At 36.1% G+C, this 14,657-nt stretch overlaps 1 protein-coding gene across 1 annotated transcript; it reads left to right on the forward strand.

Moving 5' to 3' along the window:
* Positions 1-6,615: 6,615 nt before the first annotated feature.
* Positions 6,616-14,402, forward strand: LOC131852742 (caspase-like). The gene is made up of 6 exons (XM_059203468.1): positions 6,616-6,665; positions 10,059-10,448; positions 10,871-11,004; positions 12,045-12,214; positions 12,727-12,844; positions 14,002-14,402. The coding sequence occupies exons 1-6, from the start codon at positions 6,616-6,618 to the stop codon at positions 14,223-14,225; spliced, it is 1,086 nt and encodes a 361-aa protein (XP_059059451.1). The 3' UTR covers positions 14,226-14,402.
* Positions 14,403-14,657: the final 255 nt, after the last annotated feature.

Raw genomic sequence — 14,657 nt, forward strand, 5'->3', positions numbered from 1 at the left:
AGTGTAATAAGGTCTCTTGTATCTTTTATGTACTGACAACGATCAGTTATATTTTTTAATATATACCTGTAGATTATAAAATAAAATTGACTAGTGCCTCGACCCGACCTCGCCCTTATGCTTTTTAATTTTGTGGCTGATATGTATATGTTTTTAATAACTTAATTTAATTTACGTATTATTTATTTATGTACTTAGTTTCATAATGTAACACTTTATATATATATATATATATTGTCATACTAGTTTGAATACCAATAATTAACATAATACATTTTTATACTACAAATTATTTCTTTGTTATATTATAGTTTTACAATTACAAAATAAACAATAAACTCGACTTTCTCTCTTCCCCTCTGCTTCCTGTGTTCAGCGGGGTCCATAATTGATATGCTGAATGTTGTTAAACCTAACAACTGTAACATAAAGTAAGATACTCAGCTACTTTTACACCTAGTGTTGATTATTCGGCAGCAGTTGCAGTTTTTACTGTCCCACCACAGTCACTGTTGGTCGTCGAATAGTCAACAATAGGCTTCTAAGAACTGCTGGACTGCGGTAAAATATTGCGACCTGGCGATATCAGCACCAAAAGCGAATGGAGAACATCCTAGAGTTTTTATATATCGGTTATATATAGGACTTTCACAAGAAACTGAATATTTGTAATCTCACACATGCTAGTGGTAGCGGATTTAAACACAATAATAAAAATGCATTAGGTAATGAAATTTACAATGCCTCCCATCATATTAGTTAACATCTTAGCAGTCCTGACTGTATATTATACATTTATATTATTATTCATTACACCTCCCGATCATCAACGGATGAATCGAGGCATTCAGCACCACAGGCGGTATCAGGGGATCCCTAGATTGGCTCAACCTGCACCGATTTTACCGAAACCAAACTTACCCGAGATATTTTATCTTACCTTAATTATTATGTACGTTGTTTATAATATGTATGTATGCAGTTGATATAAGTGTATCTAGTTTAATATATGACTATTACTATTTACATACATTTTAATTCATATTACGTTGATAATTAACAATAATCTCAGAACAATTCACACTGCGCCATCTAGTCCCAAATTAAGCTACTTAAAGCTTGTGTTTACACTAGATAACTGATAAATACATAGATTTTTTTGCATAAATACATATATGTATTTTATATATAGACAACACCCAGACCGCAAAAAGAACTCATGAATACAAATATTTGCGCCGTGCGAAGAATCGAACCCGCGACCATCCGAAGTAAGGTGGTGTGCTAAACCACTAGACCACCGACGCTGCTTTTATCATCATTGTATGTTTGTTATTTTTATTTCAATCCGTTTCCCTAAGGTGTCCTTGAAAAGATTGCTTTTAGCAATGAGGCCGCCATAATGTAACTATATAGATATGTTCTTTAATATATTATTTATGTAATTTCTTTACTGTATGTACAAAGTAATCTCTATCTGTAATAACAATTGATTATCTTTTATAAACTCTCTTTGTTTAGGTTACTTACGGGGACTTTTTTTAAATTTAATATTATATTATTTATTTATATAGGTGATGTCATTCTGATTCCTATAAATTTTGACAATATTTTATCTTATCCTTTAATCGAATTGTAGGTAGGAAAAATTCTAACTTACAGTTATTTAAAGAGTGAATCAGGCACAATGTAGCCTAACATTGTTAAATATACTTCCACTAATCGCATATATACCAAGTAAGTAATAATATAACTTCACGGACATTACCCCAGGTAGGGCAGTCAGAGGTGGTGTCAATTAACGTTGTGGTGAACATAATACTTCAAATACTCATAAGTCGCTGGGTATATTAGTATGGAACATGACGGGAGGCTGTCCCATCCGATAGATCCCGTGTCTAATTCAAATGGGGATCGATATTACGGCGGCCTGATCCGAGGTTCGAACCCCCTAGTGGTGCCCTCAGACTAACGTCGTATCCGTCAGGCGGGAGTTGGCCTTCAGCCACTCCATAAGTCCTTCTGCGGGTTTGGATCATCTGCACTCGCACCCTATCGTCCGGTTTAGCTGCGGCTAATAGCATTGGAGTAGTCCAAACTTAGTCGCCGGTCACTAGTGAGTATATTATAAGTGGTACTAAGTAATATATTTATAAATTCTCTCTCTTTTTCTTTTCTTTCTCTCTCGGTTTTTTACATTCTGAGTCGTCGGTGCGGTTTTTTTTTTATACTACGATGGTGGCAAAGATGCATACGGCCCAACTGATGGTAAGCGAATATTATAGAATGGTGTCTCGTTTATTAAGTATCAATATTGAAATTAAAGAAAAACATGTATATATATAATTACTTCATAACGTTAATAATGTTGTGTTTTGAATTTTTGTGAATATATTTATATATATTACCCGCGACGTTCGCGTAATAATGAAAAAATATTTAACTCAATTAACACAATATAAGTCAAATAAATAAGTTTCATCATTTTAGCTTAAAAAATGATAAAAAATAAAAATAAATATTTAATCAATAGGCTAAAAAATAAATTTCAAGCTTCTAGCTTTAAACATAACGATACATCTATATGACCTTGGATCTACCCTTTCAATCCTCTTGTAACCCTTTTTCACATTAAAAAGTAACCTATGTCCTTTCTTAGGATCTAGTCTATCTATGTCTGTTTCAAATTTCAATTTAAATCGGTTCAGTATTTTTGGCGTGTAAGCGAGACAAACAGACAAAGTTACTTTCACATTTATAATATCAGTAAGGTATTTAATAAACTATCTCTAAAAAGACAAAGAAAAACGTTTAATCGTTCTAGCTTCCACAACCACACAAACAGCAAATTTCCACAATAACTTTCATTCCCTATTTTATTTTACTACCCCCCCTCCCCCGAAGAGTAAAAATTTTACAAACATTGAATGTCATATTTATTGATATTTAAACAACAGCCTAAAAATGAGTCTCAAACTTCTAGTTTTAAAAAATGACGATTCTTCCATACAGCCCACCATTCCAACCCCCTTACAATCCATTTTTCACATTCAAAAGTACCCTATATTCTTTGTCCGGGTGTAAATCTACCCCAAAAGAACCAATGAAAATAGTTTTATCGTTCTAGTTTCAAAAATTACGAATTTACATAATAACTATCATCCCCTAGTTTATTTTACATCCTTAAGGATAATTTTTATACAAACAATGAATGGCATATTTATTTATATTTAATCAACAGGCGCAAAAATAAGTTTGAAGCTACTAGCTTCAAAAATGATGAATTTACATAAAAACTTTCATACCCTATTTTATTTTTCCCCCTTAAGAGTAACATTTTTACAAACTTTGATGGCCTATTTATTTATATTTAATCAACAGCCTCAAAAATAAGTTTCAAGCTTCTAGCTTCAAAAATGACGATTTTACATAAAAACTTGCATCTCCTATTTTATTTTACCCCCTTAAGGGTATTTTTTTTTACAAACAATGAATGTCATATGTGTTTATATTTAATCAACAGTCTAAACAATAAGTTTCAAGCTTCTAGCTTCAAATATGACGTGTTTACATAAAAACTTGCATCCCCTATTTTATTTTTAATGGTATTTTTTTTACAAACAATGAATGTCATATGTATTTATATTTAATCAACAGTCTCAGCAATAAGTTTCAAGCTTCTAGCTTCAAAAATGATGATACTTCCATAGAACGTTTCACCCCCCTTTTAACCCCTTACAACCCTTTTTTCGCATTAAAAAGTAGCCTATGTCCGTTCTCAGGGTCTAGACTATCTGTATAACAAATTTTATTTAAATCGGTGCAGCAGTTTTGGCGTGAAAGCGAGATAGACAGACAGACAGAGTTACTTTCGCATTTATAATATTAGTTTTTGTCCCAGCACAAAAATATATTTTTATCGTTTCCGTACAAATAGTAATTTTACAGTATTAATCTACAAACCAACATTTTGTTTCTTACAATCAGCTAAATAATTTAAATAGTTTCATAATGTATGACACAATGAAAAGGTCATTTATTTTATAAAAAAGACAGTTAGTTTTTATTTTAGTAAAAAATAAGAAAATTCTATTTTGATACAACAACCATATATTTATTAATACCTATATTTTATTAATTTTGTGTTAATGCTTTTTAAATAAACACCCACACATTATTTCTGTATAACCTACAAAAATGGGTAAATAATTTAATTTCGGATAATGCCACACCACAACATTCTTTAAAAAATGTAAATAATAAAATGTGAAGAAATTGTGATTGTTATTAAGTTTTTTTTTAATAAGTTCGTCAGAACAGAGAAACAACATTTGACATTGACTTTAATTTTTGTAATTTATATTGTAAAACTTTAAGTTGGGCTAAACAGGACTTGTATCCAGAGCCGTAAAACAAATTAATAAAAAAAAAAATCGCCAAATTTGTCTCGCAATCGGCCAATTTCAGGTTTAAAGAAAAAACACATACACACGTTATACGATTTTATCATAAAAAGTGTCAAAAAATCATATTTTCGCTAAACGTCAACGTCGTGTTTCCGGCAAGATCTTTCGTTTTACATTATGTTGTCTGTGGTTTTGTTCTCTGTGATGGATACCTTATTGGCGCAAACGCACGCGATGTGTTGATTGGTTGTTAGCTAGTGAAATGAAAAGATGACGAATAAGTATTCAACCGCATAAAGATAACCTTGTATTTCCATTTTGAACCCCTTACAACCCTTTTTACGCATTAAAAAGTAGCCTATGTCCTTCCTCGGCGTCTAGACTATCTGCGTACTAAATTTCATTTAAATCGGTTCAGTAGTTTTGGCGTGAAAGCGAGACAGACAGACAGACAGACAGAGTTACTTTCGCATTTATAATATTAGTAAGGATGTATATATAAGTATAATACTTATACTGTATATTAACACAAAAATATTTTATTTGTTTATGCTGGCGGGTTATTAGTGGAGGATGATAAGATGAGCGTTAGGCCATCACTGGCCTTGAGTGAGCCAATTGTGACCAATTCACCAGCAACTTATCACGATGGTTTCCAGGGGAAACAGCGCAGCGTGGAGATGAATCTGACATGGTACATTGCTGGCAATGGGGACATCCACACTATTATTATTGCTTTATTTCATTCATCTATTGCATTTAAAAATTGAGCAATATAGGCGAGCTTAATGTCAAATGGCATTTTCTACCAGCTAACCAATAGGATGGATGATGGATGGGAATGGAAAAACCTATAACATTACTGACTATCCTCTTGCAGTCACCACAGTCTCATGCTGTTGGCCGCAGCTGGCCTTTGCAGGTTACCCGGGCGATAGGGGGCGAGTGCAGATGGCACTCCAAACCCGCGGCTGCTGGCGGCTAAGGCCAACACCTGCCTGACGGATACGACTTTAGTCTGAGGGCACCACTAGGGGTTCAAACCTCGGCTCAGGCCGTCGTAATATCGATCCCTGTTTGAATTGGACGGGGGATCGATCGGAAGGGCGACCGGGGGCGCCGGTTAGGCTATGGTGCCGGTCATTATATATTGTGTGAAGGGGATTGTTAGTAATGGGACTCTTAACCCCATTGCTAGCAATGTACCGTGTGATGTTGACCTCCACGCGGTTCTCCCTGAAAACCGTGATATGATAAATTCCTGATTAATATGTCAAGATGGGTCATGACTCATGACTGGCAACTGACAACTAACCTCATGTTTATCGCTAACACGTATACTGTTAGCACAGGGTGCACCATTCTATGAACGTCCATGAAAAGAAAAATATATATTACGTTATTTGCTCGAACCAGTTAGCAGTAATTTTCTTATCAATTATATAGAGTGTATAAGGGCTCAGTCAGACGAACTACCACCGCACTAAAACCAGTCTATCTAAATCTTATGACGTTTTAAGACTTAAGGATATGATACTCATCTAATCTTTTATATACATATATTGGATATATTTATAAAAATAAAAAGTATTTTACTTTGAAATGGAACATGAATCAACTGGCTTAACGAATCGTATTGAAATAGATGCATTAGCATTTAATATTTTCTTTTTATACTTAACAAAAACGTTTTTAAAACTTGGTATTAAGTTCGTATTGTCATTTCACATCAATTTAAAGTTGTTGAAATATTACTAACATATAAACATTGCCGGATAAACCAATTTGAATACTTATGCAGTGTTAATATATGTATCGTTTTAACACAGCAAGGTCATAGAATAGGTTTCTTCAATTCTTGACTGCTTATCTAAATTCCAATAGTTGATAAATCGAAAATCATTCCAAAATAAACTTGCCTGCTTTAAATAAGTCTCAGATTGCATTTGTCTAAAGTAAAACGTTGGAAATTTAATAACGCATATACTCACACGTGCTGAGGACGTGCTTGTTTACATTATTTTGCTGCGGTGAATGACTACCTCGTGTGATCGTGCCCTAATAACTTGATTAGATATCAGTCATGGATCGATAAATATATATATAAATAAATCGACCTGAGCAACACATACTATTTAATTGTTGTGCGTTTTAAATGAAAGTGCTGGGCAATATATTGAGAATTAAATAAGAAGAAAATTATATAAAAATGTCGGGCGCAGACGCATCAACTTTTAATAAACTTCAACCAAATTCTAGGTAACTATATATTCTCTTGGTATACATATTTAGCATTGCACCCGTGCGAAGCCGGGGCGGATCGCTAGTTATATGTATAAAAGACGTAAAACAATACCATTAGGTCATATATATGATTTTAAGCAATACAGCATAATTTTTTATCGAATTAAGGCCCTTTACAGCAAATAATTTAAATGAATGTTTCCGGAGATACTTCAGATTTAAAATGCATATATATATATATATATAAGACGTAAAACAATACCATCACGATAACATCCTACATATAACTAGCGACCAGCCTAGCATTCGCACCGGTGCGGTGCAATGCTATATATGTACCTACCTATTATAGAATGTCCTTATAAACAACGTTTACAGTTTTTTTTTTTTGTCCGACCCGACAACACTATAGCCTTCTTCGACGAAGACAAGGCTGAGTGTCTAGCGTCCAACTTAGAAGCCCAATGCTCCCCCAGCACGCTCCCAGTCGAGGCAGGTCATCTCGAGAAGATAGACACCGAAGTCGAACGCATCGCGTCCACCCCGCCCACCGAATCCCTCTCACCAGTCACGCTTGATGAGGTCAAAACGCTAGTTAAACAACTACCTATCAAAAAATCACCCGGCTCAGACGGCATATATATATATATATACTTTTGTTATTACTCGTCGCTATTTTTAACGCGGCGCTGTCCAACGCTATATTTCCAGACAGCTGGAAAGAAGCCGTGGTCATTGGCATCCCCAAGCCCGGTAAAAATAAATCCGACCCGTCCAGTTATCGTCCTATCAGCCTCCTCAAGGCTATAGGCAAGCTGTACGAGCGAATCCTCCTCGCCCGCCTAAAGGAGTTTATATACTCCAAAGGCCTGCTCATCAATGAGCAGTTTGGCTTCCGAGCCAAACACTCATGCGTCCATCAAGTGCACCGCATCACGGAGCACATTCACAAAAACACTCTGTACTTCGCCACCAAGTCCCCCAAAGGCGGTACAGGCGTCCTATTTTTCGATGTGGCTAAGGCTTTCGATAAAGTCTGGCACAACGGCTTGATTTACAAGCTTCATCAGTTAGGTGTCCCCGACAGGCTAGTACTCATTGTACGAGATTTCCTGTCGAATCGCTCTTATCGCTACCGTATAAACGGAGCGTTATCCGACCCGCACCCCATACGATCAGGGCGCCGTCCTCTCTCCGATGCTCTACTCGTTGTACACCAACGACATCCCCAAATTCTATAAAAGTCGAAATATCGCTGTTTGCCGATGACACGGCTCTCTTTACATCCGCCAAGTCCCGTGCGACAATAGCCAGACGGCTTCAGAAAGCCGTAACGATACTGGGCGAATGGTTCCGTCGGTGGCGCATAGAAGTCAATCCCGAAAAAAGTGCAGCAGTGTACTTTAGCAGGGAATTCGACTCTATGAATCACCCGATCGAACTATTCGGCCAAAACATCCCGTGGGTTTCGAAAACGAAATATCTCGGCGTCACCCTAGATAGGAAACTAACGTTTCGTCCTCACATCAAGCGTGTCCGCGACCGAGCCGCCTTTATACTAGGGCGACTCTATCCTTTTATTAACAAGCACAGTAAAATGTCGCTTCGCAACAAGCTGACATTATACAAGGCTTGCATCCGTCCCATCATGACCTACGCTAGTCCCGTATTCGCCCACATACCCTACTGCTTAATCAACAGACTGCAGGTCATTCAGAATAGGTTTCTGCGTCGAGCCACCGGTGCGCCGTGGTTCGTTCGCAGCGTAGATCTCCACCGCGATCTTAATCTGCCCTCCATCAAGCAGTTTATGAAGGAAGCGTCTCGACGCTACTTCGACTCTGCCCAATCCCACCCTAATCCGCTTATAGTCAGTGCGGTCGACTACGCACCGAGGAGTAATATCCGACATACGCGACAACGTCGCCCGAGGCACGTTCTCATTGACCCCGACGACCCCATAACGGCAGGTAACCTCCCCACGGGCCCACCCGTTCCACCCCGACCACACTTTTACACACACACACGACACCGTCCTCGACGGCGATGACGACGACGTTACAGGCACAATATCGCGCATTCAACCGGGCGCCTGCGCGCGCCCGGGCGCTCCACACCGGCGCCCCCGGGCGCCCCTCCGATCGATCCCCCGTCCAATTCAAACGGGGATCGAAATTACGACGGCCTGAGCCGAGGTTCGAACCCCTAGTGGTGCCCTCAGACTAAAGTCGTATCCGTCGGGCAGGAGTTGGCCTTCAGCCGCTCCATAAGTCCTTCCGCGGGTTTGGAGTGCCATCTGCACTCGCCCCATAACGTCCGGTGAAGCTGTAAAGGCCAGCTACGGCCAACAGCATTAGAGTAGTCCGAAAAAAAAAAAAAAAAAAAAAAAAAAAAAAAAAAAAAAAAAAAAAAAAAAAAAAAAAAAAAAAAAAAAAATTTTGACAAGAATTTTTGAAACATTAGACAGTACAAAAATGTTTAGTTTAGCGCCGGCCGGTACCGCCACACCGCTATGTCCCTTCATTTTAAATCTGTAATATCTCCGGAAATATTCATTTAAAATACATATTGCAACGGGCCATATTGATCTATATTAAATGGACAATGTATTTAAAGTACTCATTTCGATAAAAAATAATGTTGTATTGCTTAAAATCACTTCCTAAATAAGCCTTTTTTCCTATAAAATGTAAAAAAGGATAAAAAATGGCTATTGTGGGTTATCCTTAATAGATAGACATATGACACCGCAGACTTTTTTTATTGACCTTCTTAAAGTGTACAATACTATGTACATTATTTTGATTTATCTCGTGAGGGTCTGCCAGCGTTTGCAATGTAAGTACTAAATAAAATGTGTTTATTTACGACATCACATTAGAAACCTCTAAATATATCAGTGTTTCTTTACAATTTTATGCATGTATTATATATATAAATCTTCCTCTCGAATCACTCTATCTATTAAAAAAACCGTTTCAAAATCCGTTTCATAATTTTAAACATTTAAGCATATGTAGGGACGGACAGATAGCGACAGCGACTTCGTTTTATACTATGTAGTGATGAATGTGCTGTAAATTTATTTATACCTACTAAACGATAGTGTAGATAAATTAATTTAATTTTCAGTACAACAACTTCTCTTCGATATAAATTATATTATTGACTATACGTAGTTGAGTAATAAATGTTTGTCTTGACGGCCTCGGTGGTCTAGCCATCTAGAACCAAATTAAGCTATCTAAAGCTTGTGTTATGGGTACTAGACAACTGATACAAATACATAGATATCTCATTTTTCGTAAATACATACATATTATACATAGAAAATACCTAGACTGATACAATCATACTCAAGACTACAAATGTTTGTACCGTGCATGGAATCGAACCCGCGACCATCAGAAGTAAGGCAGTGTGCGAAGCTGCTAGACCATTGAGACCGTCATGTAATTTATTATCAACTGGCTACTCGTCCCGGATTCGTCTGGGTGTACATGCATTATACATAAAAACCTTGCTTGAATCACTCTATCTATTAAAAAAAGCGCTTCAAAATCTGTTGCGTAGTTTTAAAGATTTAAGCATACATAGGACGGACAGACAGCAACAGCGACTTTGTTTTATACTATGTAGTGATGATGAACTTCCCTTCAGACCTTCAGATTCAGAAGAAGAAAAAAATGTAATATATCGACCTGGTTTCGACCCGTATAACCTGTACTATGATATGTCTGGGAGCAAATACTTACTCATATTCAACCACTACAAATTTCAAGATACACATTATTTCCGGTAAGAATCTTTTAATATTTGGTGCCGATTATTTATTTATATAGTTAAATAATTAAATATGTTTGGGACGAAGTGCTTACTTATATTCTATCAATAAAATATCAATCTACAGAATTTAGTTTTAATTATTTATATAATTTTTATTAAATTATATCACAATTTCACCCACTCAACACTTCCTTTGCCACGCTCTACTAGGTTGACTGGAAGAGATCTCATTTATAGATAAGTTCTCCTTTGTTAACATTACTTCTAATTAATGTACTTAAAAATGTATTTAAGTTAATAAGGAATGTATAATGATGTATATTTTATGCCGAAATATTGAGTACTCAATAAAAATAAATAAAATGTGGTAAGGTCCCGTGATTTTACCTAATTGTACGTATAGATGATATAAACCTACTGTAATACGTTTTCAGACACACACCCGCTAATCGGGAAGGTACAGATAAAGATGTTGCTACACTGACCAAAGTATTCGAAGATAGACGGTTCAAGGTGACCCCACACGATGATCTAACTTACGATGAAATGAAAGCTACTGTTGAGAATTGTATGTATCTTTATTTCTATATAAAATAGTTTCTTTTTTCGGACTACTCTAATGCTGTTGGCCGCAGCTGGCCTTTACAGCTTCACCGGACGTTAGGGGGCGAGTGCAGATGGCACTCCAAACCCGCGGAAGGACTTATGGAGCGGCTGAAGGCCAACTCCTGCCTGACGGATACGACATTAGTCTGAGGGCACCACTAGGGGTTCGAACCTCGGCTCAGGCCGTCGTAATTTCGATCCCCGTTTGAATTGGACGGGGGATCGATCAGAGGGGCACCCGGGGGCGCGCAGGCGCCCGGTTGAATGCGCGATAATGTGTGTTTGAGGTCGTCGTCTTCGCCGGCGAGGACGGTGTCGTGTGTGTGTGTAAAAGTGTGGTCGGGGTGGAACGGGTGGGCCCGTGGGGAGGTTACCTGCCGTTATGGGGTCGTCGGGGTCAATGAGAACGTGCCTCGGGCGACGTTGTCGCGTATGTCGGATATAACTCCGCGGTGCGTAGTCGACCGCACTGACTATACAAAGTAGTTGTTGTAATTTGGCTTTATATATTAGACCGGTGTTTCCCAATTAGGGGTACGCGAAGTTGCATAAAAGGGGTACGTGCGGTTATCAGTAAAACAAACATACACACGCACTCACATACATTCACATTTATATATTAGTGTCATTGCTACACAATAAGGGGTACGCAAGGTTTGAGGTCTCGTTTGAAGTGGTACGCAGCAAAAACTATTTGGGAACCACTGTACTAGACGAAACTTTCATCGTCACTCACATGTTCCCAGATTAGTTTTTGAGACAAAAAATATTGCCTATGGCCATCCTAATAATAATCCAAGTCAAGTTTCATTACGATCCGTTAAGAGACGACCTTCTTAGCATTCACAGTGCGGGTATCTGGTCCATTTGGCAGAGAGGGAAACTTCAAGCAGTACCCGGGACTTGGGACTCGGATGTAGATTTATTTTGCCGACGTACGACGTTAACCAACTTTCGCGTATATAATATTAATAATATGCTTATAAAAAAATATATTTTTAGTCATAGCCCATGATCACGGCAGTACGTCGTGCATATGCGTAGCAATTTTGTCACATGGGGACAAAAATGGTCACATTTATGCTGCGGATAAGCCTTACTCTTTGCAAAAATTTATGTCACAATTTGAGAATCCGAAGTTGGCAACTATACCTAGATTATTTTTTATTCAGGTATGTAATATTTTTTTTATTATTTTTAAGATATACATCGATGGTCTCAGTGGTCTAGCGGTTTAACTCACCACCTTACTTCTGATGGTAACAGGTTCGATTCCTCGCACTGTACAAACGCTTGTATTTCATATTTATTAATTAATTTATTAATTATTTTTATAGTTGGCTGGGGATTTTGATGAAATTTTATATGTATATTCAGTAGGTCTGAAAATAGGTTTACAACAAATTTGTATACCCTTAAGTGTTAAGGGTGGCTCACCCTAAATTTTTGTTAATTTTTCGAGATTTTTTTTATTTTTATTTTATTATTATTTTGTATTGAAAAATACATACAATCCTAAATTTTCACCCTTCTATCACTAGCCCCTATTTTTTTAATACTGATTTTAATTTATAAGGCAAAACAACGTTTGCAAGGTCAGCTAGTTGATTATATAATACATACATGAAATTTGTGACGATTGATAAAAATATCTATTTATTGCAACTGTCTGTTTATTTTTTAGGCTTGTAGAGGTGGTGAAATTGATAAAGGAAATTTCGTGTCTACTGATAGTCAAGCAAACAAAAAATATCATGTTCCATCTCAGATCGACTTTCTAACGCTGTATCCTACAGTTGAGGGTAAATAAGTTAATACCTATTCATAATAATAAATCTATTTAAGCCAACAATAGTACAGTTATACAATTCATTCATTCATAATAGACAATGCACATATCATTGCAAGAACGAAACGAACAAAATTGTAATGTCTAACACATTACAATTTGAAATTTCTCTTTTTATATTATTTCACGTAATTGATCTAGAATGTTCTTATGAAATCAAACAAAAATTATCTCCATTTGTCTGGGTCTATTGCAGGCACTTATGATAGTGATATGTCAAATCTACTCTACTCGCTGATCTGTAATAGTTATTCTCTCATCTGGGAATTCTTTTGTGGACTCCCGCGATATGGATCCCCTAGTGCGGGGTCCAATGTATAATCAGCTTTATTTTTTTTTGTACGTTTTATAATAAGTAAAAATAAATAAATAATTTAAGAGTTACGCTCTTGCCGGCGGAGCTCTTGCTTCGACGTCTGTTTGTAGTGAAATAAGGAAAAAAAATATTCTAAATATATAAGCTCTTTCACTCAACACTAGCATCACAAGCTCTCAATACAAATAATTATTAATATAATTCTATCAAATACTTTTTGATATTCGTTGTCTATCTACTATATATACTTACATGTAATTGTAACTGTTTGTACCAAAATAATGAAACTAATAATAATAACCAGATATAACACTACATGATTAGAAAAATAAAATAGTTTACCTTATAGATATTGCAATACCAAATACACATAATCTTCTATCTACACATACAGAAAAAAAATACTAAGTATACTGATCTAGCAATAGAATTAAAACTGCAATGGCAGGTAGAAACAGTAAAAACTCTCCCAATTATTATTTCGTCCACAGGTGTCATTCCAACAGCCTTACACTCTAGCCTCAAAATATTACCGCTTCATCCACTTACATTCATACTTCTCCAAAAAGCTGTAATTCTAAACACCTGTAGAATAGTCTGCAAATTTTTGTCATAATAATAATTTCTTTTATAATTGTCATTGTTTGGTGATATTCACCCGCAATGACAAGTTTAACACCCTATCAAAGGGAGATATATAATATATATATATATAAAAACAACAATAATAATAGTGTGACTTCACTCATCGATGTCCTCTGAATATGCTTTTGAACGTTTCATTTCTATTTCAGGCCTGGTTTCGTTTAGAGACGACGGCTCATGGATGATTCAAGCAATTTGTTACGTAATATCTAAGTATTATGAACACTTCGATATCCTTCAGTTGATTACATTGGCCAACAATTATGTAGCATTCGGAAGATGTTCAAACAACCCTGATAATGAGGAAATACACAATAAGAAACAGACACTTGAAGCGACTTTCACTTTGACTAAATTGTTGAAATTCGAATAATAAGTGGATAACTCATACAGAGCCATAAGCCATAATAATAATAAGTGAATGTTTATTGATATGATTTGATTGAGAGCCATTTAGTTCCGAGCTTAGCAACCCTTGTGTTACGGATACTAGACTCCTGATATATATCAGTTAGAAACTGTAATCTACATGTATTTATGATTAAATACATAAATAAATCGTGTTATCCACGTATACTACGTGGATAACACGATTATTATAATGTTTGCTTTTTAGTCTTTTGTTGTCCATTACTATTCATTTCTTTATATCGTTATTGATTTCTTTATTTTTTATTTTTGTAAAACTGAATAAATAATATTCTATTTTAATAAACAAAAATAACTCCTGTATATGTTTTTATATATTATCATTTTATTTTAATTACAGTTACACATTCTATGTTATTTCAAATCAAATCAGATA

The sequence above is a fragment of the Achroia grisella genome, unplaced genomic scaffold, assembly GCF_030625045.1.
Source record: "Achroia grisella isolate CSIRO2021 unplaced genomic scaffold, CSIRO_AGI_Agris_v1 utg856, whole genome shotgun sequence".
Classification (NCBI taxonomy): domain Eukaryota; kingdom Metazoa; phylum Arthropoda; class Insecta; order Lepidoptera; family Pyralidae; genus Achroia; species Achroia grisella.